Consider the following 25,213-nt stretch of genomic DNA (forward strand, 5'->3'; position numbering starts at 1 on the left):
TTGTTTGTTTGTTTGTTTGTTTGGTTTGGGGGGGGGGTATTTGGTCTTGTTGTAATTTCAATAACAGATAAATGTATTCGGTTTTGCTTTCGTTTTTTGTTAACAGCTGACACGTGAATGAAGAGTTTTGCTTTGCCGTTACTTTGTTGTTCTCTCTCGCTCTCGTTTATATATATCGGATTTCTTCTGGCGTTCAACAACCTATGTATTTTAAATAAAACGCAACACTAACATGTATGAGATGCAGAGATAACCACACCAGTCACCCAACGCGGAAAGCCAGCCGTTTGGTCTGTTCCACTCCGCCCCACTTTCACTATGTTGCTGGGCAACGACAGTCAGGTGACTGTCTGCAGACAGAATATGGCTGACCTGTCAGAAGACCAATGAGGGAAAGGCCAAATTTTGCATAATCGATCTTATTTTCCTCGTCGTTTCTGACAACACTTGACCGTCTTAGAAAGCATTTATCCAGAGGTCGTCAAGGTAAGCTCGGGAGCGCGTGGTTTTTGTCTGTGTGTGTGTCACTCTCGTTAGCTCGGAGCAGCAGCAGCCACCGTTGATGTTGGCTAGCTAAGTTAAGCTAGCTGTTAGCCAAACAGTCTGCGTTTTCTCTACCAAGAAAGAAATTCTAGTTAGAAGAAACGACATTTAGGCAACTCTGTGGATTCCTCAAGCTCCCTTCCGGAAACTTGTAACACTATTGCAGAACATGTTGTGTCGAAGGATATTAGTAGAATGATAAAAGTTAAAAGAGGAAGTTATAAGTTAGAATTGCATTCATCGTGTTGCATTTCAGGCGCATATTTAAAGCAGTCAGTATCTGTATGCACACGCACATGCACAGACAGTCCTCCCATGAAAACTTTTAAATCTATATTTGGATAAGGTCTCCAGAAAAGTAATCTGTTCCGATTTACTCAGACGTAATGACCGCTGTAAGTTTTTGGTTTGCTTTGTTGTGGCTTAATTGGCTCAAAGGTCTTGGATTAGAATAGGTACTTGCATCACATTCAAACCACTCGTAGCTAAAGCGAGTAGCGGTGACTATCTCGTTACAATTAAATGGTTTTTCTGGCTAGGCTAGTCTAGCTATGTTAGTACAAATGCTGTATAAGCACCTGCTGCATCCAGAGCTATTAAACATGGAGTTGTATTATAAGGACTTGCGACGCTCTGTGATAATTTCATTTCATGCGCATTTTTTTCCAATTACTGTTTAAGTTTAAAAAAAAACCCACACACACACACACACATACGTGTATACAGCAGCACTTGGAATGGATCTCTAGCATCAGCTATGCACTTCTATTACCAGCGAACTGTGGCCAACCAACATTGGGCTCTTCCCGCAGCGGAAAAGTGGTGTTTGTATACACAATATACAAGCGTCACACCACAGGAGGAAAGTAGCTGACCTCTGGGGAATAGGCACATGACACTGTAGTAGTAGTAGTGACATACCCACAGTTGTTTTCAGTGGAGAGTTTTAAACCTTTGACCAGAGTTCATGCTGGCTGTTTAGCTGTGGGAGGCATCATGTGGGTTTTTTATTTGGCCATGCCGATGTCCTTGACTCTGATCTGGAGTGCCACAGTCCTGCCAAAGACCGCATTGTTTGTGTTAACTGTTGTAATTTCTTTTGATCTCAGAGCAGTGAGATCTATTACTGATATTGTACAGTTTTGCACTCAAAATTTATAGGTTAATTATTAACAGATTTGTCTGTTTGATACAATGTTCCAAGCTTATTGGGTCACCTTAAATGTAGAGAATATGACAAACTGGTCCTCAGTTCCTACTTTATCTCTGTGATATGAATAGTTTTTTCAGTGTCTGAAGACTTGTTGGTAAGGGGAAAATTGTTTCTGGATGATGCACTTGCAAAAACTATAAAAAAAAAAAAAACCTAAAATTTTTAAAAGCTATTTTCATCACCAAGCTTTGACATTCAGTGCATTTGTTCAAAACAAGCTCAAATAAAAATTGAATCATTGTAGGCAAACCTTCATTTTATTTGAGTTTTTATTTATTTATTTTTTTTACCATTGGGGTTTCAGAGGCATTTAAGGGCTCGTATGAATTATTAAATCCATTAACAGAAGCACGTGATCTGGTTGCAGATGAGTGGGTTGCCGGAGGGAATGGCAAATGGCCCAAGCAGGAGTGAACACTTAGAGAAAGATGCTCAGATTTGGGAGAGACCCTGGACTCTTGAAGAGATGCGACAAAACAGCGCCAACTGGTCCTTAGCAGCTGACTCAGGGGTAAGTCAGGAAGATCCTCCCCAGCTCTGAAATGGAGCAAAGAAACAGAAGATTATGATGCATGTTCTGTTTGGTGAATTGAAAGTCATCCTGCAAGCTATCCTGTCTTAATAATGTCTAACAATTTCCTTTTCTTTACAGCTCTTCCTCTTTCTTCAAGATTTCTCACAGAGAATGCTGTCAAAGACACACGAGATTGAAAAGCAACTGGACAGTCTGATCCGTGACACCAAGACCACAGACAGCTGCTTGCACTCTGTCTTTAATGACTTTTTGATGCTGTCCAACACACAGTTTATAGAAAATGTAATGCATAGCTTTTAAACATTTACACTGCAATTCCTTCTTTATAGCTTAGCTGTGTCTGTACATTATGATAACTCACACAACTTATTGATGCACTAGTGATCCAAGGTCTCTTTTGGTGAAGTTTACACAATGTAATCTGTCTTTTAACTTTATGTCCTGTTTCAGAGAGTGTATGATGAAGAAGTAGAAGAGACTGTACCCAAGACTGAGGCTTCAGAAAAGAAGCCTGAGCAGGTACGTTAAGAAATTCAGCACAGGTTACTCGTATTTCTTGAACTATTCCCACAACTGTGATTATGTGTGGTTTTCCTTAAGGAGAAGTCTCGAGAGCAGAAAGAAGCAGAATTGATACCTAAGATGCAGGAAGCTGTGAATTATGGTCTGAAAGTGTTGGAGTCGGCCTTTGAGCATCTGGACATTAAAGCAGGAAACTCTGACTCGGAGGATGAGGAGGTGTCAGACAGAGCAGATGCAATCCTAGAGCCCAAGGTGTGCTTTCATCTTTGAAGCATTAAAGGGGATTATTGTAATAACTATAGAAAACCTATTAATAATGTTTCTTTACATTAATTTAATTTATTTTCTGTCTACTTCCTGTTTCCTGAACCTTTAGGATCTTTATGTGGACAGACCACTGCCGTATCTGATTGGTTCCCAGGCCTTCATGGAACAGGATGATGTTGGACTTGGTGACCTATCAAGTGATGGTAAAGTACTCATTAATACTGACGATAGCTTATGTAGGTACTCGCATAAAGTAGCGTATATTTCTAACAGTGTGTTTCTGTCATTTCAGAAATGTCAGTTGACAGTGACAGGGACAGTGTGATTGAAAGTGAAGATGACAAAGAAGTAATATCATTTTCACATTTTTTTTTTTACAGCATATATATATTTTTTTTTTCTTTTTTATTTTTTTTTTTAATCCTTACATTTATTCGTGTTTCTAATACTTTAACAGCATTCAGACGATGATTTTAATCAGGAGGAGGAAGTTCACAATAGTATTAAGAAGGTAACCTGTTTCCCTATTTGTCCAATACATTAACAACTACAGTACATGATAAAATAAAATATAACTAACATTTTCGGTATTTTTGGGGGGGTTTTCTCCTACGCTTGCCTAGAAGTCCTCCATGGTGAGTTATGAAGATGATGAAGAGGACGATGAAGATTCTGACATCTTTGGGGAATCAGACAAGGAGGATGACGAAGACACACAAGTATGCTACGCCCATATAAAGGACTAACAACAGTGTTATGGAAATGTCTGATTCCTTTTTTCTTCTCTGCTTTCTAATCTGCTCTGTTTGTTTTTGTCACGTTCAGAATACGGGTCCATCGTCGTTTGCTGATGAGCTAGCTGCCCGAATCAAAGGTGAACCGTTCAACAAACCCGAGGGAGATCGTGCATGTGAGTCCTGTTATTACGAAACTTTTTAAATATTCATCTTTTCCACTCATTGTATTCCATTTGATTGAAAATGGGTGCATCAAAGTTTACTTTTAAGATTTCCCAGAAAGCATTACAGCTCATCACTGCATGCTCAGATATTTTGTTTTTTCTACCGTGTTATACATTTGAAGCATTGGCATCTAAGAAGAAAAGTAAAAGCAGAAAAGAGCCAAAACCTGCAAAGCCACAGGGTAGGATACTCATTCATTCATCAGTACATGATGATTTTTGCATTAGTGCTTTTCCCATCACTTATTTCCAAAGCAGGGATTCCATTATTCTCAGTTTTGTTAATTGACATTGTAACAGCTGCTGAGGAAGACAGTGATGACATGTTCAAGCCACCAAAGATGGAGGATGATGATGATGAAGAGGATGATGAGTTTTCACCATTTGGGGGGAAAAGTGGCCTCTTCAGTGGAGGGAAAGGCTTATTCGATGATGATGACGAGGTGATAAAGTTATTTTGTCGGTTGCTCTGTTTCACCTGATTTCCACATTGTAGAGACTGTTTGAACTGTGTTGTCTTGTATTGTTGTATCATCATGCAGGGTGATCTTTTCTCTGAGGCACCAAAACCTGCTGTGTCTCAAGAGAAGAAAGCTGTGAATGAAAGTGTGAAAAGCACAGAAGAAAGTGCAGGTAAGAGAACAATATACATAAAATATTTACAGATGTTTTAAAAAGTGGACCTATAACTTAACGCATATCTTTTCATTAATACCCAAGAACCTACCAAATCTATAAAGAAGATTCCAGTCGGTGCTGTATCAATATTCCCAGGTAGGAATTAGTTTTATGATGGCTAAATAACCTTGTGAGTGTGTGTCATCATCCTTAAATAAAGTCAGTCACTTTCTGCCAACAGAAAGCAGCCTCTTCAATTCAGGGAACAACTCTGAGTCAGAGGAAAGCAAACAGAATGGGACTCCAGCTCCTAAGACCACTGCCCCTTCCAAACAGGTTCCAGTAGGAGCTGTCAGAGGAGGGGGTGGGCTGTTTGATGATGAGGAAGACGACGACGACTTCTTCAGTGGTAAAAGCCTGAAAAAAGCTGACTCAGGTAAGAAATGAAAATGGGAACCTAAGCGCTACAGTGAAAGCTGAAATAAGTTCCACACTCTGAATGGACTATGTAGTGATTGTACTTCCTTTTTTACTTTTCAGAAAAATCCAAATCCAAGAAAGCTGTTGACCTTTTCAGTAATGATGATGATGATGATGATGATGATGGGGACATATTCAGTGACAAGTTCAGTGCAGCACCTCCACCTCAAAACAAGAAGGAGGTAGTAGCAGATAAGGAAAATCCACCTGAGAAAAAGGTATAATCGCACACATTTATCGCTGCTGTGAAACATGATGACTAAGTGTATAAGATGAGTTTCATACATTCATTCATTTTTATGTTTAGATGCCTGCAGGGGCCATCTCCATGTTTGGTCCTGGGACTAAAAGCTTGCTCAGTGAGGGCCTAAAGAAACGGCAGCCATCTACCAGTGAGGAGTCTGAGAAAGCAGAGGAGGTCTGAATGGAACATTGTCTGACAATATTCTCCTGACAAAATCAAATTTACTGTGTTTTCACTTGCAAAATGGCAGGACTTTGGGGCAAAAAGCACTCAATTTGGCTTCATTAACTTAAATGCGAAGGCCATCTAGCATTTTAAAAAATTTTGCAATGTTTCATAATACGCTATCAACTATTTGGAGACTTGGCTGTATATTGAATTTTACTTTATTCCATGAAGGTCTGGGTGTGCAATTTGTTTTGTGGTTGTTCCTGCCTGTGGAATAAGTCATTTGTCAGGCACAGATCATATTAAATGCGCAAACAAGGGCAGAAACTCCAGTGCTGAAAATAGGCCAAATTCAATTTAGTCTGGAAAACACTGCTGGCTTTTTCTCCTGTTGACAGAGTTCACTTCTCTTTACTGTTTATCACTGTTTTTCTCATAAGATTAAAGCGGCAGAATAAGGTTTTTAAAGTCAGAAAGGTATTTGTATTCGGTTTCACATCATCATGTTATGGATTTCAGAATGGTCTGCCTCCAGATGTTGGAAGTGCTGCTGTCAAGCAGCCTCAGAAACCCCAGACCAGAGGCCTGTTCTCTGATGATGATGATGAAGATACACAAGTAAGGCTCTCAGACATCAGTGGGTAAAATTAAAAACAGCACTGGTACATTTTATTACACTATAAATGTGTTTTGTCTTCCACAGGTATTTTCAACCAACATTAAGAGTCATTCTAAGCCTGAAACTACAGGCCAGAGCAAACCCGCCAAGGCTCCTTTGTCTTTATTTGATGATGAGGATGAAGAGGTGAAAATATTTCTTCACAAACTTAAATGAAGTTAGTCTTATTTTGGTGAGACTGCATCACTATAATCTGATGAATCTTCTGCTTGCAGGATCTGTTTGCCTCTGTAGCTAAATCTAAACCAAAACCACCTCAAGCTAAAGCCTCCACACCACAGCCCACTAAGCCTGTGTCCAGTTCACTCTTCAGTGATGATGAGGTATGAATATATACAAAAAAACCAAACATTCCAATTCTTCCTGCCAGCACTTTATTAAATGATGGATTATTTTCTCAAATGACAGGACCAATGGCTAAGTTCAAAAAGTAGTGCAACAAAACCAGAGACCAAGACCGGAGGTATGAAATCCAGTGCAAGTGCCCCATCCAGTCTCCCCAGTGCCAAACCAGCTCAGAAGAGCACCCTCTTTGACGATGAGGATGATTTGTTTGCTCCAACAAAAGAATCAAGGTATTTACAGACTTTCTCTTCCTCCATGCAGAATATTTCTACTCATTGTAGAATGACTTTGATCTTAGTCTACTGTAATAAAGTAAAACTTTTGCAACGCTCTTTGACAGGATTTCTTAAATATCCTCTTGTTTTGCCACTCTTTATAGTAAGACAAAGCCGCAGAGGGTTGCTCTCTTGTTTGAAGATGAGGGTGATGATGATGAAGATAAAGGTTCCCTCTTTGGCATCAAACATGCTGCTAACACAAACGCAGCAACCCCAGCGAAAGTGAGTGCACTCATGATTCGTTTTGGGGGGTTTTTGTATTTAACATTTGCTTTGATGCTTCGCTCCAGTGATCTTTAAAGGGGTCTTTCATTTGAAAAAGCATCAGCAAACAGTAGTGATATTTAAACTGAGATTCTGTGTAATATATTACACCCTTTTGTTGTATTCAGACCAAATTCTATAAATAACTCTTTTCTTTAGAGACCTGATGTGACCTCTCAGTCGTCCTCGGTCTTACAGAAGTCTGAGGAGGTTGCAGTTTCTGTGACAGCATCAAAGGACAAGCCATCAGTGCAGGAGAAACCTGCAACAAAGAACACTGAGCCAGTAACACCACCATCATTGTCAGAGAGCAGCGAAAGTAAAAAGAAGCCTGCTGGAGCTGTGAGTCTTTTTGGAGGCATTAATGTTCTCCCGAACAAGCCGACTAAGAGCCCGTTGGACGAAGACGATCAAGATGACATCTTCCTGTCTAAAGACAGCCCACCAACAAATGTGAAAAAGGAGGAAAAGAAGGAAGAGAAAGTGCAAACAAAGACCGTTAGTCTGTTTGATGATGAGGAGGAAGATGAACGGGATTGGAATAATCCAATATTTACGCCCAGTAAACCCACAACAAAAAACACTGTAAAGGTTTGTCTGCTTCAGAAGAATTGATTGAATTGCATGATTTTATTTCTCTTGTAGTAACTGTTAAAAAAGTCTGTCTGGATATTATTTTATAGTCTATAGAGGAGCGACCGCAGGCAACGAGCACCGGGGTGTTCCAGGATGAAGAGCTGCTGTTCAGTCACACACAGCAGAAGGACAACGACCCAGATGTTGACCTATTTGCCACTTCACCAAAAACTACAGTCAGTATATTTGATATGATTTGTACGTCTATCTTGTCCCTGTAGATAACATATTTCACTTAGATACATAGTGTCTCTAAAAGCAGATATGTTCTTTTACTAGAGTTCCAAGCCTAGCTCAGTGAAGCCAGCAGCACAGAGTCTGTTTGCAGATGATATTGAAGATGACCTCTTCAGCTCCATCAAGCCAAAAGCTCCTCCTCCGGTACCAGTATGATTATTTTTAGCAATTAGATTTTGGGCTTCTGTTGTGGTAGGAAAAAATATCAGTTGTGTTAATATCAAGTAAACTCAAAACCCAGAAATCCAATCCCTCCTTTTCATTCTTAGAAAGTAGCAGAGAAGCCCAGTAAGCCTGTTGACAAAGCACCACTCGCAAGTCCAGACCCTGTATCAGAGACTGAGGTTAGACTGAATTGCCCATATCATGCTTTCTTCCTTCTAAGTTTTTACTTTTTATGTATTTTTTTTTTTTTTAAATGGTTTTCAGTATGTTGTGATAGATGCACTTATTTCATCGTTTCCCTTATTGAAATACAGTGCTATTTCTAGCTGAACACAAGAAATGCCAACTTTTGGATTCAATTCTGACCTGTAATTACCTGTAATTTGACCACACAGAAACCCGCACCGAGCCCTGTAAAACCAAAAGATTCCTCATCGAAGATTGGGAAGCTTCAAGTAATATTTTTGTTTTCATTGAATCAAACGTCCTCATTCCTGACATTTCACTCTTGATTCCTTCTGAGGAAAGCTTGTTCCCACTTACATGTCTTTCTTTTTAAGGTTTCCTTCTGTCTGGGCTTTTTTTTTTTTTTTTTAATTTCCACCTTCAGATCTTCAAAATGAAGCATATTGTCTGCTTTGATTTGTATGTATTAAACAGAGAACAAAGTTTGCACCTGCTACTTTGCAGTTTCACTTGTTGGCACTTACCCATCTTGTTCTTCCTTCACTTCCATCAACAGTTCTGGTTTCTCATTTCTCTCTGAATGATCTGCTGTTTGGAACTATGATGAGAAACTTCATGAATAGAGAACAGCCAGAAATGTCTATTTTTTGAGTCACATAATTAGTCTGTTTTAAAAAGGTTAGTATCATATTTATATTTTTCACTTTGACCCTATTTTGTCTGCATTCAGGCCAGTCTGATGATCAACCCTGCTGCGTTGCTCCCTGGTGCAGTACCCACTATGCCAGGAGATGCAAGTTTATCCCCTGGCATGGCACCCAGTTCCTCCTCTGGTATATCCAGCTCAAGCTTGAGCCCAAGCCCTGCCACAACTCCTGCAGGAGCTGGACCAGACAGAGAGGGAGGCGTCAGCTTTGACACCCCGGTCCAGGTCACAACATTGCAGAGCGCACACAAGGTGTGTTTTTTGATTGATTTGATTGAGGCTTATTATTGTCTTTCTTTCTTTTTTCGGATTTCCGGGTTGACATTGTTAGTGTGAATCTTCTGTCATGCAGAGTCGCACCAAAGGTTCTGCACTTCGGAGACCCCAGTCCAGAGCAGCGAGGCAGCAAGCGGCCCAAAGATCTGTGGAGGATACAGAAGAGACCCTAGGTAGAAATGTTCTTGGGCCAAACCCCCCTGTGTCTGGTTTAGTCTCACCTACATCGGACAAGTCTGACCATTTGCACGTCGATCCAACACTACCAAGCTTAACTGCACATACAGCCCTGCCTTCCTCGACACCTTCTCAACCTTTACCCTTTTCCACAACTGCTCAACCTTTACCCTCCCAAGCTTCCCCTAGACCATCCGAACTAAAACTACCAGTGTCCTCGAAGGCTGAAAAGAAGGACTCTGTAAAGGACAGTAACAAGCTGCTGCTGTCTCCTGATGAGGATGACCTTTTTGGCTCTGACGGTCTGTTTGGGGGAACCTCAATCTCTAACAAATCCTCCACCAGGCAAACTTCTAAGGCGGTGCCCCCTCAGGCCAGTAGCGGGACGGGACTGAAGAAGGATAAAGATAAAACCACACTCCCATCCATTTTTGATGGCAACACTGATGACCTTTTTCAGAAGGTTAAGCCAAGACCAACTACTAAAAAGGCCAAGGCAGCATCCTTTTTGGGAGAAGATGATGATGATGATGATGATGATGATGACGATGATGACATCTTTGGGTTGAGCAACAGCTCCACTCCCTCATCTACAAGCAGTAAAGAAATCAAGAACAGCAGTAGTTTTTCAAAGCAGGACCTCTTTCAGGTACCTTTCTTCTTATTTTGTTTTTATGTAAATGAGATTGTCTGTGTCGTACTCCTAACGAGGTTTATTTCCTCAAACATTTGTCTGTTCTCAGGACGAAGTAGCCGCTGTGCCTAAAGTTAACAAGAAGCACAAAGAGAAGACCATCGATGCCAGCTTGTTTGATGATAACATAGACATCTTTGCTGACCTGACGGACACTTTAAAAACAAAAGAGAAGTCCAAGGCAAAGGGAGATACCAAATCGATCTTTGATGACGACATGGGTAAGCAACAATAAAATGCACGTGGTTATTTTTAATGGACATGTTCAATTTCGCCTTTTCTCTTGTCTGCCTGGCTTGTTTGACTAAATATTATGTATTCCTCTCTGTTCTTTAAAGATGACATTTTCTCAACAAGCACAATAAAGCCAGTGGCAAAGGCTCCCCCTAAAACAAAGAAAACAATACCATCCAAGGAGAACAGCAGTACCGCAACGGATTCAAGCAGCATTTTTGATGATCCACTTAATGCTCTGGGCGGGAATTGAACTGTCGTTTCCACGTAGCCAGATTTGTACAATTTGTGGATTCATTCTTTTGTCATTTGGATCATTGAAAGATATCAGATTCGCTGTTAATAGAGTATTTATTCATATAAATTCATATAAATAATGTGGCTTATTTTTTGGCAATCAAAGTCAAATGAAAATAATTCCAGCTTTTTCAAAATCATCCTGTTGTCATTGTTATTTTATACTGTTAGTCTTTCCTATACATAATAGCACTTTATAAGCATACCATATGCTTAGCCTCGAAGTCTCCAGAACTTAAACGGCAACTGTTTTGTTTGCATCCATGGGCTTTGCCATGTGAGATTTCATCTCTTTAGGTTTGTGCCATATCATGTTTATGAGAAATCATTGTGTTTACTTACTATCTTAGGCATTTTTGACAATGTTTTTATTAAGGAAATTCACCCATTTCTTAACTTTGGTTGTGATTAAAAAGAAAATTCATTTTTAATAACTAAAAAGAAACATATTTTAAGGATCCTTATTGTCTGTGATTATTTCAAAGTCTGTGAATTTCATGTATGTTGTCTGTCTTTAGGTATAGGCAGTTATGATTTTACGTTACGATTAAGATTCTGTGATTTTATTTACTTTATTTTTATTTATTTATTTGTATTCTTTGGTTGAAGTCACCAAAATTAAAGGTAAAGGGGGGATTTTAATTTAGTTACATTTCTTGATTAAATTAAAAAATTAAGCTTTAACTCGTGATACCAAATTCTGTGCTTGACATAGCAGCCTTTTCTGTAGTATAAGAAGTGCTTGGTGACAGAAATATACAAATTGGTATACGTTTAGATAAACACATACATAAGATGAATGATTTTAAATGCACTTATTTGTTTAGAAACTTGAAAAACAATACTAGTGATCTAAATAAATATTTTAAAGGTTTTAAGTCAGGTCTGATGGATAAACAGACTGCTGCACATAAACTGTATGCTTTGTTTAAGGGCTTCATGCTGTGTAAAGTGAAAGAATTTGGTGTTGTTCGCAACGATTCGTGGTCCCGCCCACCTCGTCGTTCGTCAATTGGTCCCTTTGTGTGTCAGTCAAGGGAAGTCGGAAAGGTGTTGTTCTCCGTCTTTGACAGGTATGTCGCCAACCGAGGGCCTCGGCGACAGATACGGGTCGACGGTTTGTTCCATGTGTCGTTTTCGTGGTTTAACACGATGAGGTGCTGCTTAATTTTAAATGTAACGGTGGCCTCGACGATGGACGGACAGAACTGAAGCCCGTGAAAGTAGCCTAGCAGTCTGCTAGCCAGCGGTTGAGAAAGCCATTGTTTGAGTTGTTGGCTAACATGGCAACGAAAGCTACCGTTAGCAGCGTCGGCTAGACGGGCTTCCCATCGTGTTATTGCAGCAGATACTGGTAAGCGGGTTTGATCAATACTGCGAACGTCATTCATGTTTACGCCGTATTGGGGGGGAAAAGCTGCGGGGCGTTAAAACGGCCCGTATGACCTTTGCTTGTTAATGTTAGCTTCTGGAATTGTACTAAAACCATCAATCTCCGTTGTCAGGCAGCTAGCTAACCGAGTTCATGTCTTCCTACATGGCCCGTGGCTGCTTCTGTGGGTTTGTGGTCTTTTGTATACAGTTGGATATGGCTGAAGGCGATGTGTAGATATCTTTGTCTTTAAAACTGCAACCTAACAGGTTCCTTTAGCGAATGGGTTGTTTTTAGAAACTCCCTAATGTCTGAAAGAGTACACCAGAGGCCTCGTTTACCGAAATTTCTTAGACAAGACTATTCATATTCAGTTTTTATGCCATATATTTGGGCTCCACTGGTTACCAGTAGATAGACGACTGTAGGGTCTCAAGTGAAGATGACGTGATGCGTTCAAATGGCAATCTGGTTATAGTACGTTTTGAATCAGTTCAATCGAAACGAAAATGACAAATATACATATATTGCTGGTCTTTGTCCCTTCTCCCCCCTTTGTCTGTCTCTCTTAATAAAACTCATCTCACACAGGTTCTATCCTGGATGATGCTCTTTGAGTCATGTGACCGAAGAGCTGTGCTGTCAAAGGCTGTGGTCAGTCACAGGACACCTCATACCAATAATAGGCTTATGTAACACATCTGATCTTCTTGAATTTTGGCCAGGCCCTTTTAATGATGTCCTCAATATTTTATGAGAAGGTTCCATGTGTCTCCTGATACTAATAAAATCCTTTATCTTAAAATAGTTGCTAAATAATTACAAACACAACAATGCAGTTTCGCTTTTTAGGACAGTTTTTCATTACACGTGCAGTAATGACTGATGTAAATTTGTATACTACCAGTTGTCCATCGTTAAATATACGTCCCAATCATTAAAGCAAGAAAAAAAAATGGTACAACATGCACGTGTAGACAAAAATGACCTTGATGCTTGACTGTGAATGCTCATCCCAATAGTAAGTGCCAGTGCTTCTACTTCTAAGTTGGTGTTGATTAAATGAAGGTTTTTCCACACTTTTGTTGTACATATACAATGACAATAAAGGCTATGCTATTCTATTTTACATTGTGATGTTAACTTGTTGTTTCTTTCCTCACAGATGTGGTCATCTTGCATGATGTGCGACAGTTGTGAGGCCACTGAGCAATCTCTCTCTCCCTCATCTGGGGGCAGCCCCACCATTTCACCACCTTCCTAAAGTCATTCTCCCACTCTGCCAAGATGACCGACAGGAAGGAGCCTCCCTTCTTCAATGACGATAGCGTGGGAGCATTTCAATATAAGCTCCCTTTCTATGACACTATGGAGCTCTTCATAGAGACACTGACAGGGACCTGTTTTGAGCTGCGCGTGTTGCCCTTTGAGGCTGTCATTTCAGTCAAAGCGAAGATCCAGAGATTGGAAGGTACGGAGCTCACTAATGTTTAGTTTGTATGTTGCGGTAGTTTGCACTTCAGGGTAGGTTTGTTATCTTACAACACATTATTGTACTGTTTGGGGGGAAAAAATGGATGCACAGATTATTGTAAAACCTTTGACATACATTTTGCCATCGTATTAGTCAGGTTTTTCTGAGGTGTTCTGCATTGCTCTGTAGAGACAGAGTTACACAATTCTGGATACTATAATTTTCTAGTTATTTGTATTGTTGACTTAAATTACAGATTGTTATCGAGTGTAATGAAGCTTAAAAATAAGTGGGGGGGAAAAGAATCAAACTCAAGTTTACACTGCGTTTGTGCAATATTTATTACTGTATGACCTGATTAATCTTGATTGGGGTTGTATGGTTTAATTTGAAATCTGAATTATCCCAATTGGATGAAATTGGGGGAAAAAAAATTTGGAACGATCTGTCCTCATTTAAATCCCATGCCTCATGATCCAGCATTGGGTACTTGTTAAACTTACGGTCGCTCTGACCCAGAGCATTGCTATTGTTCCAGTTGTTTGTACAAAATGAGAGCAAAAGCGATGAGCTTGCTGAGTCACATCGCCAAACTAATCTACAGTTTGTAGATACACTTTCCTGTGACATTAAAAACTATGCGAAAAGGTCAGTGTGTTTGCTGAATTTTCCTTATATTATCATTACCACAACAAATCTGCTGGCTTGTCTCAAGAGAAATGGCAGAGGCACCAAAAATGGACAGAAAATCTGTTCTGTGTTAGAAAGAATTTGGCCACGTTAGGACATAATTGTTTGTTTCCATTTATACAAATACATAGAAATCTTTTTTTTAAACTCCCCCCAAAAATTTAAGGTTGCTTAGTAAAACATCAAGCTGACCTTGAGTATCTGCATTCCTCCCCGCTATTCTTCATTTGTGGTCAGAAAGCCCTCTGCGTGTGATGAGGTCTGTCAGCCAGGCCTGCGTGTTTGTGAGCATATGAGCATATCACTCTGCAATGAAGAGACCACTGCTTGCTCACTAACGCTGGCTCACCTCCAGCACCGGGGCAGTGAGTTCACTGATTGTGGGCACAAAGAGCTTCCTGAGAGCTTCCTACTCATACACTACTTCTTATTCCAATCATTACCTCTAGAGAACCTTTGTATTCAGTAGCCTGTCAGTCTTTTACTGGAGTTTTGTTATTTTGGTCCCACTTGGAATAATGTTTCAATTTAGACACGTATCCAATAGTTTTAGATACAGCATTAGCTGACATTCTAGCTCATAAATAGTTTATTTTTATTTGCCTCCATGTTTAAGTCGTCATTGCTTCTGTGATTGCTTAGTTTTGTCTTTAGGGGGCAGACATTAATCATCTTTAGTCATGTGCAATTGCTTGTAATTGGAGCATGTCTGTCAGGTAATTGAACTTTGTCTATCAAATATGAACAGGTCCTTGTCAACTTTGGTTGTTTTCTCTCCTGCCTTCTCTCTGACTGTAAAGGTATCCCTGTTGCCCAGCAACACCTTATCTGGAACAATTTGGAGCTGGACGATGAACATTGCCTACATGACTACGGGTAAAACTGTTCTTCCTGACCCTTTGTGTCCTTCAGAGCACTGCTGTCAAGGCAAAATCACAAATACAGGGGAGCTTGTTAGAGCAGTTACAGACAGGAAGCATTTAAAAAATTTCTGTGAAAATTTAGTGTCATTTGGAGGTGCACATTAAAAGCCTTCCTGCTGTGGTGGTGACTCACTTATAATTCACTTCAGCATGCTGTAGATGAGCCAGATATGTGGCATTGGGTGAGACAAACAGCATATTTGGAGAATTTGCCCTATCCACTCTTGTCAGTTTATGAGATGCAGAACTCATCCTTCAGTGCTCTGCTGGCTGCAGATGGTGGTATTGTTATGAATGTTTGTCACTTAATTTTCCACATGAACAGCCTCTGGTGAGATCTCGTTCGGCTCCCCTATCACACTCTGCAGCATGCTTTTTAAGTTTGTGAAGCAGAGGGGTAGAGTAGGCGATGAAACATCTGCTCATATGCGCCAAATGTTCCAGTGGGATTCCCGTTCCTGTACTTAAGTTCATCTGGAAAACATCCTGTCCCTTGAAGTGCTGTTTACTTTAAATCAGGGCCTCTGCTTCAGAAGTAAAGCATTTTACCCTCCAAGTACATGCATTATTTCCTTTTCTTTCATAATATTTGCACTGATATTACTGGTATGACGTCTATGTATTAATTATCATTTGATTTGTGTTGGCAGCATTGCAGAGGGCTGTACTTTAAAACTGGTCTTAGCTATGAGAGGAGGCCCAATTAACACCAGGAGAGGTAAGAAGACTGACAAACTGTAGTCAGTGTTTTTATGCTTTTGGTTTTAATCTGCTTCCTTGTTTTTATTAAATTACATAAAGTGTCTTGTTTTTTTGCAGTTTAAACCCCCTCTCTTCTTTTGTCAGTAACCATGGAGGATCCAGTTAAAGAAGTGGCTGACCTGATGGACAGCACAAAGGAGGAAGGCTGGGAGAAAAACCTGGCTAACAAGCAGGTCACGTTTGTGGTCTATCGTGAGGGGGACCAACTAAATGTCTTCCGTGTGGTCGACAGGGGAGATGGTACCCTGACCCCCGTATCTGAATCTCTGAGGTTGTCATAGTTTGTTTTATTTTTGATTTTATATGATCTTTCCACATACTGTAAATATGCACACAATTTGGATTGTGATTAGAACTTTGTACTCTTCATGGTCACATGATCATGCATGATAATAACCACAACAGAAATGTTTCCGTTTCTTTTTAAAAAACAATTCAATGTGTCGATGTGTGAAGTATAATTATACAGACTTTGTAGGATATTTAGTTTTAGCTGTAGATCGTTACAGCTGAATTTATGGTCTTATTTTTACTTGTTTTTGTGTCAATTAAATGTTGTGACACTGAATTGCTAATGTGTTTTTGTTGTCGTTGTTTTTTTTTTTGTTTTTCATTTCTCTTCCTCGTTGTGTTTTCCAGTGGTGGCTCTGTGTTCAATGTGTATGCCGAAGAAGATGGAGAGAGTTCTACAGCTGCACAGCAGAGCCTTGAGAACTCCATCACTATGACCAAAATGAAGCTGCTCAAAGCCAAGATGGAGGACATGAACCTCAACAAGAAGGTAGGAACCTTTGAGATCAAAGAAAATCAATGACATTTTGTCATTTGTCTGACATATTTTATCAGGCTGAGGCATGATACCGTGTATGCGGAAGTGAATATATAAACCTTGGATCCATTATATGTGTTTGCCTTGTGCGTACAGAGCTTTCTGTATTACGATGTAATGCTCTTTCAGTCTTTGCTGCTTAATATTTTGTGTTGTAATGTTTTGATCTTTTTTTTTAATCAGGAAAGGAATAAAATCAAATTACATCTAATAGTCTAGTCACTTTTGATTAGTTCTGATTATTTTAAAGAGTGATAATGATATTTTTGCATGAAGCCAATATGAAGCACCAAACACTAATTTCCCTTCGTTAGTAAGAGGGTAGAGCTGTGTTAGATTCAGCTGTGCTGGCCCTACATTTTCTTTAGCACTCATCAAATTTACGCAATAATCTTAAATCTAGTCAGTAGTATGATGGGGTTTTTTTTCAACATGGGTAAATAAACACTTAAGATAATCATCTGCTTTAACTCCGTCTATTCATTTCTGTCCATGTCTCTGTCCTGTAGAAGTCTGCAAAGGTAAAACCACGGGCCCCTGTCAGCCCTCATCCCTGTGGTAGCTCTTTCGGACCTTCCAACACTCGACACCATCATCGCCTCTTGCGCTCACTCCCTCAGATCAACCAGCCTTGGCAGTCAAATGCCCCTCTACCTCCAATTGTAGACCATGAATCCGTAGACCCCTCTCTGGCCTCTCCTGCTGCAACCTCTGCCCATCTGCCCATCCCTAGACGACCCCCTCCCTCTTTCTCCTCCCCGTCTTGTTATATGCTTCAGGAGGAGGAGCCATGGGAGACATGCCCACCTTTTGCCAAGATCCGCCCACCTCCTAAAGTGTCCCGGTTGGACATTGGCAGCACTAGGTTGATGAGGGACTGTGTATACCCTCAGCTCCCTCCATTGTGTACCAGGGGGCCACCTGATGCCACATTTGACCCAGTTGAACCTGTAGGGGAATCATTTGGGCTGGGTGTATTGGACGAAACTGTTGGGCTTGTAGCACCAACTCAACCTGGATCTCCATTTGGTGACTTGTCAGATCCTCTGAGTCTGGATGTGTCCACCCAGCCAGAGGGAGGTTGTCAGACCCACGAGGTTGAGGCTCAGCACCAACTGCCACATTCCCCCTCCCCCGTTAGTCCCTGGACACGTGGGACAAATGAAACTCTCACCAGCAGAGCTAATGGGACACAGCTTAGCGCATCCTTTCATATCAGCCCTCCCTCACCATTACCTGCCTCCACCTCACTGTCACCTTCAGCTAGACTGTTGTCTCAGCCTTTTGAGTCCACACTTTCCTGTTTACAGCCTAATCTTCAAGCACAATCCTCAGCAAAACAAGGCAGCACATCTCCTCACCCTTCAACCACCTTGTCAACTCATCCACCACGCATTCGTGGTGTTAAAGTAGAGTCACCTGGCAAAAGGCTAGAGCTCATCTCTAAGAGGGAAGCAAGAAACATCACTAAGGTGGCAAACCAAGCGTATAAGGAGCCAGTGGGGTCTCTCAATAGCTCGGAGCTCTTGGCTTCTCTTTCCACAAGGGCTCTAGACATCAGCGGCGGCAGCAGCAGCAGGGACCGTATTGGAGAGAGTCTGGGACTTGCACTGGCTTTGTCTCCTGCAACTGCCTCAGGACAGGGCAGCCGTGGCTCCAGGCTGCCATCCATCCCTGCTGACAGACTTCTGCAGGATGATCACATGAGGCAAATGTCACCATTACCCCCAGCATCAGCTTCTTACATGGTGAGCACAGATAAGTGTCAGCATTAGCTGCTAAGATTGAATTTGTGGAATTGAGTTACCCTAAAAAGTTTTTGTTTGTTTGTTTGTTTTTTAGTATTTGTGTGGTCAGCCAGTCTCATTGAAGTCATTCAAAACAATTTTTAGAAAATCACTTTTTTTCTTTCTTTCTTTTTTTTTTTTTTAAAGTTGAAGGCTGCAGTTGTTTTAGTTTTACACCCTGTAAAAACATTTAATATTTCTGCTCTTTTCTCAGACCACCAGCACTCTTGCATCAACTGGAGGAGTCATGACTTCATTTGGGACTATAGGTAAGGGACACGCAAACGACATTAGCGTTTATAAAGTACTAGCTTAAGAAATTTTTGCATTGTTGTGGTTTGAATGGACATCTGAGTTGTGAATTTTGAAGCAAAGTGCAACATCATTTGCTATACTCTGGTGGTATAGATTGTAAATGAACAGTTGTGAGTTAACATGGTGTCCTTTTATAGGCGCAGTCACATACAGACAGTGTAGCTGAGTAGAAGACCTTAGTGTGTACTGTGTCAGCGCTACAAGAATTTTAATTCTCCAAGCAAAATGCTGACTTATTTGTAGTTGCCTCTTTGGTCTGTTAAAAAATATGAATTAATACATGCTGACCAATACACTGAATAACGAGGACATGATTATCACAGGTGGGGGATTGAACCAATGAATAATTGAAGCATAAAAAAGACACCTAATGAGGAACCAGTATTGTGCCTACTTACAGCTGACAATTTCGCAAAAAGGCAACTTTAATTTGTATCTTTGGACACTTTATTACTAGCAGCATAGGCATAGTTTGGGCCTAAATGGTGGGGATCTTGTCATAATTGATGGAATTATGAACACAGAGTACTGTCAGATTCTGATCCACCACGCAGTACCATCTGGAAAGAAGAGCTTTGAATGTACTTCAAGAAGCCTGGAGTCCTGATGACTATGTAAATAAATTACAAGAAAGCTTTCTTAAGAGAGTTCAGGCTGTGTTAGAACTGGACAATCTGTTTTTGCCTGACATACTATATGTCTGCTGCGTCTCTTTTCCATTTTCCTAGCTAAAGAAATGAGGGGCAGCTCAAGACTTTTGTACAGTACTGTGTACAAAATTGTGTGTGTGTTTCTACCAGGGATAGGGTAGGGTTTTTGTATCTTTTTGGGGTTTGACCCTTCCATGTTGATGTCTTCAATCAGGATCTGAAAAAGTAGGGATAGTTTGTGTATATTATCACCTAAAGTGTTGCCTCAAAGTTATCAAGTGCCTCCTTCATGGTTTCTTTAAAAGCAAATTTATCTTCCACTTCAGTGTAAAAAGAGGAGTCCTGTACCATCTACCTCAGTACTAATGGAGGATATTCTCACATTATAAACAGTATAGTACTTGGCATTCAGCTCAGGGGTTCTCTTGTTTTCTCACCAAAGTTCTTTACATCATTCAGGGATTTTTAAGAAAAAACCTAAACTCACTTTGAAATTATTTTTTTTCCTATGGCAAAAAGTTCAGTCAGTTGTTTATGCTTAAACTGAGAAATCAAATTTATTTATTTATTTATTAAATTTTGGGTTTGTTTCGAAAAAAAGATGTAATTATTGAAAAGCTTTTTGATTTTATGGTGTTAATTTAGTTTTTTTGTTGTTGTTTTTTTTGTCATTTTAGCTTTGACAGGACATAGCAGAGAGTAGGCAGGAAAGCAGAGACAGAGTGGGCTGAATGACAGGCTGGAATTGGTTTAAGCAATACTCAAGCTCAAGCCCCTGCAGCAAAGTCTCTAGATTTTGTTATATGCAGTTGGTCAGTCAAGGTAACTATAGAGGTGCACTTTAGGTTGTGTGTGTCCTGAACTGCTTTCCAGAGTCTTCCTTAGAACAAGGCTGGTAAAGTTATGGCAACACTTTCTCTTATGATGCTATTATTTCCCAGTAATAAATTAAGTTTTTAATGTGTTACTCCTCGCTTTGTTTGTTACTCATTTAGCTTAGCTAAATGAGTGCATGAGGCTTTTACTGTCTGTCCCTCCCTACACAATTCACAAGAATCACTCTGCTTCCTTTAATATTGGTCAGAATTTAATCAAACTTGAACACAAAGATCAGCTAATGGGACAGTTTTCCTTGAGCACCCGAGTTATGCTCAAGGTCACATTTGTTGTTCCTGCAATTTTAATTGTCATTAATTTCTATACTTCACATACTACGGTAACCTATAAATTGGATCATGATCTACTAATGATTGTGAGCTAGATAAGCTACTGAACATCACTGATCTGGTTGTAGAGCCTCAACTGTCCAATTATAAATAATTATATAGAAAATACATAGGGCCTGTGTATTAAAACTCATTTCCACTTGCATGCGCTTCTGATTTATGAAGGTATCAGATAAACCAACTTCCACAAACCTCTTACGGTGCTCCATTAAATCACTGGAACCTTTATACTGACACCAGTGACTGATCTATGGCAGAACATCAGAAGTGCTAGTCTCCCTCTGCTGTGTACACACAAATTTACATATCAGCTCCCCTGAATTAAGTGAGCACTATAAAGATTAGAAAAATGAATTGGGAACACACTTAATTAAATGTAAACAATATGAAGTTCGGCTTACTACAAAAACCCAATGTGGATAATGCGAGTGACACTGGCTGTAGCTGAACACTGTCTGGTAGCAGGCACATGATGGCATACAGAAGAAAGCGTACAAAACAAATAAAAATCCAATCCCATACCCCAACCTGCAAGCTTGCTGTACTTTGATCACAGAGCCGTCAGTTTTATCTGTATGTTCCCACATCCCCTTTGGCTCACAGAGCTGAATGCTTCCACAGACAGGATTATCTCGGGTACACGCTGACAAAATAGCGTTTCCTGACTAAAGAAATGAATCATGTATTTTATGCTGGGTTTCTTCATAGAAAGATATTTGATGCAAAAACGCAGACTGTTTGCTTTTTCTGTTTGTTTGTTTTTATTGCCCAAAACTATAATTACAACAACGCATCTGGTTTCCCTCATTAACAATTTTTACAATGCAAACTTTATTAAAACCAACCTTAAAATAACTGTGAAGACTCGCTTAGAAACTCTTGTTAAAATAACACCATTGTGATTTTTGTTTTTACCGGTTGACATTGCTGAAATAATACACGATATGAAAATAACTCAGAGAAAAGCCCGATGGCTGAGCTTTCTGGGACTGAAAAACATATTGCGTTTTTGGTCACCCTCCAGTTCGTGATGTCACAACAGGTGTTTTGCCTTTTGACAGCTGGTGAAAACAGCTGCTTGATGTGCCTGATGCAGTTTAGTGAGAAGTACAACATTCCCCAGAGCATTAAATGATGAGATGTGCTCTTTTCCTCTTTTTTGTGACTCCTGTTTTGATCTAGCGTTTTTATTCCTCTGTGACTGCTGTGATGGATCTAACCTGAGCAAATTTGAGGTATAGGGAAGGTTAAAAGGGTCTAAATTACAGGGAAGTGATTTCTCAAAAAGTGAAAAATGTGCCTAAGCTATTCAGTTGCGCTTTGTGCACACGTTTTAAAACAAAAAAGCTGGGAAACATACCATCATGATGTGCCCTGTTGTTTGATTTTTGTGATACCTGTACATTAAATTGAAATCCATATTGGAATAATCTTTGTATGCACTCGTTTCTTAGTACAGGGGTATATTATATTCCCTTTTAAAAGATAGTGATTTGTAAGCATCAAAGAGAACCTCAGTTCCTTAGTGCTGTTGCTGGATGATGGGAGATATGAGCATGAAACATCTAAGACCCAGATTGACAGCAAGGAGGATTAGAAATTTCTTCTGCAAACAATAATTAACCACAAGCGCAGATAAGCTGTCACCTAAGAAAATACAAGTCGGTGGAGAAAGGGATGATTATTGATAAGATTTCGGAACACTACCGGTTTTGAGGCTTCAGCTGGATGGAAGATGTGAACGGCTTTTAGGGTTAATGTAAGGGTTCAATGTAAGAAGACTGACTCTTGCTTTTTTTTTGCTAAACATACATGATTACAGGTGCATAACGGCTCTGTAGTTTAGTGGTTAATGCATTTGCTTGGCAAGCAAAAGGTTGGTAGTTTGATTCTAGCGGGAGACACAAATTCTCTTTTGGGAGTTGCCAAATCAAACGTGGAGTTACCCACTGTGACGAGCAAACAGCCAAATGTAGCTTTATGAATATGGGTCCATACGCTTTTGGCTTGCACTGTTTTGTCTGATCAGCCGTTCGTCTTTGGCAACTGTCTTATAAATAAATAGTCTTTCCTCTTCTCTCAGGCACTCCAACATACCACCTACCTCCAGTCAAGGCTCCCACAGGCACTAAGAAGAAGAGCTCAAAGCACTGCTTCCTCTGTGGCAAGAAGACTGGCCTGGCCACCAGCTATGAGTGCAGGTACAAGTACCAGCTGCATTTCCAGCTGCGCTCACTCACACAGTTGCTGTCTGCCTCTAAATCACATCTCACCCCCGGTTTTGTCAGTCTCGTCCTTGAAGCGAGCCTTTTAGTACAAAGCGGTCTTTTCGTTGTTCGTCGTTTTGTCCTACTGCCATATCCCCAATGATAACACATCTCTGTGCGCTGCTTGTTCTGTCACAAGTTATTAGCTTTATCAAAGTTTCTCCTCACCACATTAATATGGATTACTTGTCCCTCTCGGGCCTTGTCCATGGCGTACACACTGAATCTGATGCAACACTATGTAATCTCTTAACATTTAACACTTGAAGTGGTTATGTTCCCAACTACTGCTTTAGTCAAACTGTAAGCCTTTGTGATTAAACGAGTAACGTCATTTACTCTGTTAGTGCTAATAAATTAATCAAATTGGAGGGCAGAAGAGGTGTAACCACACTTAAGGAACTGTTTAGTAAGGAAAGAAAATCTAGACTTTGCATTTACACATTTATGCAGCAAACAGCCTGCTGAAGGGGGATTTTGTTATTTGTTTTTTAATTTACTGACTATCAAGTCTCAAGAGGAATGTACTATAAAAATATATATTTTGCATACAAACTTGAATGTTTATTTAAATCTTACAGGTGCGGTCAGAACTTCTGTGCAGTTCACCGCTACGCAGAGACACATGACTGCACTTATGATTACAAGGGTGCCGGACGGCGCTTTCTGCAAGAGACCAACCCCCTTATCAATGCTCCCAAGCTGCCTAAGATCTAAACTTGCAACCTTGTCTCAGACGTGGGGATGAGGAGTGAAGAAGTTTAAAACTTGCAGGATGGAAGCGATTCTGCAAATGAATTTGTAAAGGAAAGAATGAACTTTTACACCACTGTGTGCTCTTTTTAATCAGCCAAGTTTGCTAAAATTTAAATAAAATATTCTGTAAAGCCAAGTGTGAACAAACCAGTGGACTGAAACGGCACAGAATTATCACCTCTTGATAATGTGAAAGTGTATACCCCCCTTTTTTATCTGTTGCCTTTTTTTTTTTTTTCATTGCATTAAAAAAAATCTGTGCATGTACGTAGGTAGTTTTTGCTAAATATATCTGCTGCATGTTCAGACATACCTATTTTAGGCTTTTGTTGGGTTTTTTTGTTGTTTGTTTTTAATCGGGGCGACTTCATTTGACAAGTCTTTGAGAGATGCACTTTAGAACTATGATATTTATATATTTGACTTTCCTTGTGAGGGAAAGGTGGCGTACGTTTCTGTGTTTGTCTTACTGTTAGTTGTCCTCTTCAATATTACTTTTTTTTTGTATTCTGCACATTTAAATATCTTTCTTACATGGGCACATACATACCGGCATCACTAATGAAATCTTCCTAAAAAGAGAACCGTACACCCACCTAATGATAAAATACGTAATATTTATTAATGATTTATTTAAATTACAGGTTGGTTTTTAAAAATAGGGTTAAGTATGCAGTGTGTGTAGGTGTGGATGTCAGTAATCTGTTTGCCTATTGAGTAAACTGTATTAGGAGTGGGTGTTGGTTATGGTATTTGTGTCTACAGTGAGGTGGTTGCCATTTTTAAAAAAAAAAAAAAAAAAATCTTTTGTAAGTCTTTTTTATTCCTCAGCTGTTTCAAAAACTTTAAATGCTCGTAAAGTATCTACAGGGGTTTGATCTAATAAAGTTTCTTTCCAGAAAGTTTCTTTCTGTGCGTCATTTTTGTTTGGCTGAAATCCAACAGCTGGTCTAAAATTATCATTCTGATAGAAGACTTTGTTTTCTTGAGGGAAATGCTTATTTCACCCTCTTACCGGCGCTCCTCTTGTCATTTCCACGCAGTGTCTTCAAGCTTCACTGTTTCAGTTCCTCAAGATTTGCAGATTGAATATTTGACCTTTCTCTCCCAGTAATAGTCCTCATCACGGTGCTGTGAAGTATGAGGGGAAATGGTTTCTGTTTCTTGTCATGAAATAACCCCTCCTGCCGGGTCAGACCCTCAGCTAGCTCCTTAGTGACAAGTTGAACATTTTTAAACCTCAGTAAATGTATAAGCTTGCCTTCATGAGCTAAGTTACTGGTTCATGGCAAGCTTGAACCTTGGTGGTTCCTGAATATCTATAAATCATTAAAAGCCCAGAATTAGCATGACATCCATGCCCATGATGAGTATATGTAAACTTTGAGAGACAAACACGTTGCTACACAGTTTTTATTTTCATCACATGCTTGAAGC

The 25,213-nt window shown here is 39.9% G+C and overlaps 2 protein-coding genes across 10 annotated transcripts; both read left to right on the forward strand.

The window, feature by feature from the left end:
• Positions 1-298: 298 nt before the first annotated feature.
• On the forward strand, positions 299-11,184 carry washc2c (WASH complex subunit 2C). 5 transcript variants are annotated; one of them, XM_040001736.1, is made up of 31 exons: positions 299-486; positions 2,124-2,267; positions 2,409-2,573; positions 2,742-2,810; positions 2,892-3,065; positions 3,190-3,283; positions 3,373-3,428; positions 3,538-3,591; positions 3,704-3,799; positions 3,906-3,990; positions 4,164-4,223; positions 4,342-4,484; positions 4,584-4,674; positions 4,762-4,815; positions 4,901-5,095; positions 5,200-5,357; positions 5,447-5,557; positions 6,071-6,169; positions 6,255-6,356; positions 6,446-6,553; positions 6,639-6,805; positions 6,955-7,075; positions 7,277-7,708; positions 7,801-7,929; positions 8,033-8,134; positions 8,260-8,334; positions 8,551-8,610; positions 9,072-9,299; positions 9,400-10,149; positions 10,244-10,415; positions 10,533-11,184. In XM_040001736.1, the coding sequence occupies exons 2-31, from the start codon at positions 2,124-2,126 to the stop codon at positions 10,679-10,681; spliced, it is 4,443 nt and encodes a 1,480-aa protein (XP_039857670.1). In that variant the 5' UTR covers positions 299-486; the 3' UTR covers positions 10,682-11,184. The 5 variants fall into 5 exon arrangements, with proteins under 5 accessions (XP_039857670.1, XP_039857671.1, XP_039857674.1 ...); XM_040001737.1 differs by having other exon boundaries at positions 7,316-7,708; XM_040001740.1 differs by lacking the exon at positions 8,260-8,334.
• Positions 11,185-11,804: 620 nt separating this feature from the next.
• zfand4 (zinc finger, AN1-type domain 4) lies at positions 11,805-24,678 on the forward strand. Of its 5 annotated transcripts, XM_040001752.1 has the most exons (11): positions 11,805-12,079; positions 12,689-12,751; positions 13,263-13,568; positions 15,062-15,137; positions 15,835-15,902; positions 16,031-16,217; positions 16,586-16,727; positions 17,285-18,523; positions 18,777-18,831; positions 22,837-22,954; positions 23,602-24,678. In XM_040001752.1, the coding sequence occupies exons 3-11, from the start codon at positions 13,385-13,387 to the stop codon at positions 23,735-23,737; spliced, it is 2,205 nt and encodes a 734-aa protein (XP_039857686.1). In that variant the 5' UTR covers positions 11,805-12,079; positions 12,689-12,751; positions 13,263-13,384; the 3' UTR covers positions 23,738-24,678. The 5 variants fall into 5 exon arrangements, 4 of the variants coding, with proteins under 4 accessions (XP_039857686.1, XP_039857685.1, XP_039857684.1 ...); XM_040001751.1 differs by lacking the exon at positions 12,689-12,751; XR_005691536.1 differs by lacking the exon at positions 23,602-24,678 and adding an exon at positions 20,205-20,349 and having other exon boundaries at positions 11,805-13,568; positions 22,837-22,949.
• Positions 24,679-25,213: the final 535 nt, after the last annotated feature.

Source organism: Simochromis diagramma, unplaced genomic scaffold, assembly GCF_900408965.1.
Source record: "Simochromis diagramma unplaced genomic scaffold, fSimDia1.1 OVJJ01000421.1, whole genome shotgun sequence".
Classification (NCBI taxonomy): Eukaryota; Metazoa; Chordata; class Actinopteri; order Cichliformes; family Cichlidae; genus Simochromis; species Simochromis diagramma.

Excerpts from the sequence above, each read along its gene's own strand:
- washc2c (XM_040001736.1), top strand. The coding sequence starts at position 2,124 with ATGAGTGGGTTGCCGGAGGGAATGGCAAATGGCCCAAGCAGGAGTGAA. Across the intron at positions 3,800-3,905 it reads AGGATGACGAAGACACACAA|AATACGGGTCCATCGTCGTT; the intron begins GTATGCTACGCC and ends TGTCACGTTCAG. Across the intron at positions 7,930-8,032 it reads CCACTTCACCAAAAACTACA|AGTTCCAAGCCTAGCTCAGT; the intron begins GTCAGTATATTT and ends TTCTTTTACTAG.
- zfand4 (XM_040001750.1), top strand. The coding sequence starts at position 13,385 with ATGACCGACAGGAAGGAGCCTCCCTTCTTCAATGACGATAGCGTGGGA. Across the intron at positions 15,903-16,030 it reads CCCAATTAACACCAGGAGAG|TAACCATGGAGGATCCAGTT; the intron begins GTAAGAAGACTG and ends TTCTTTTGTCAG. Across the intron at positions 16,728-17,284 it reads ACATGAACCTCAACAAGAAG|AAGTCTGCAAAGGTAAAACC; the intron begins GTAGGAACCTTT and ends TCTGTCCTGTAG.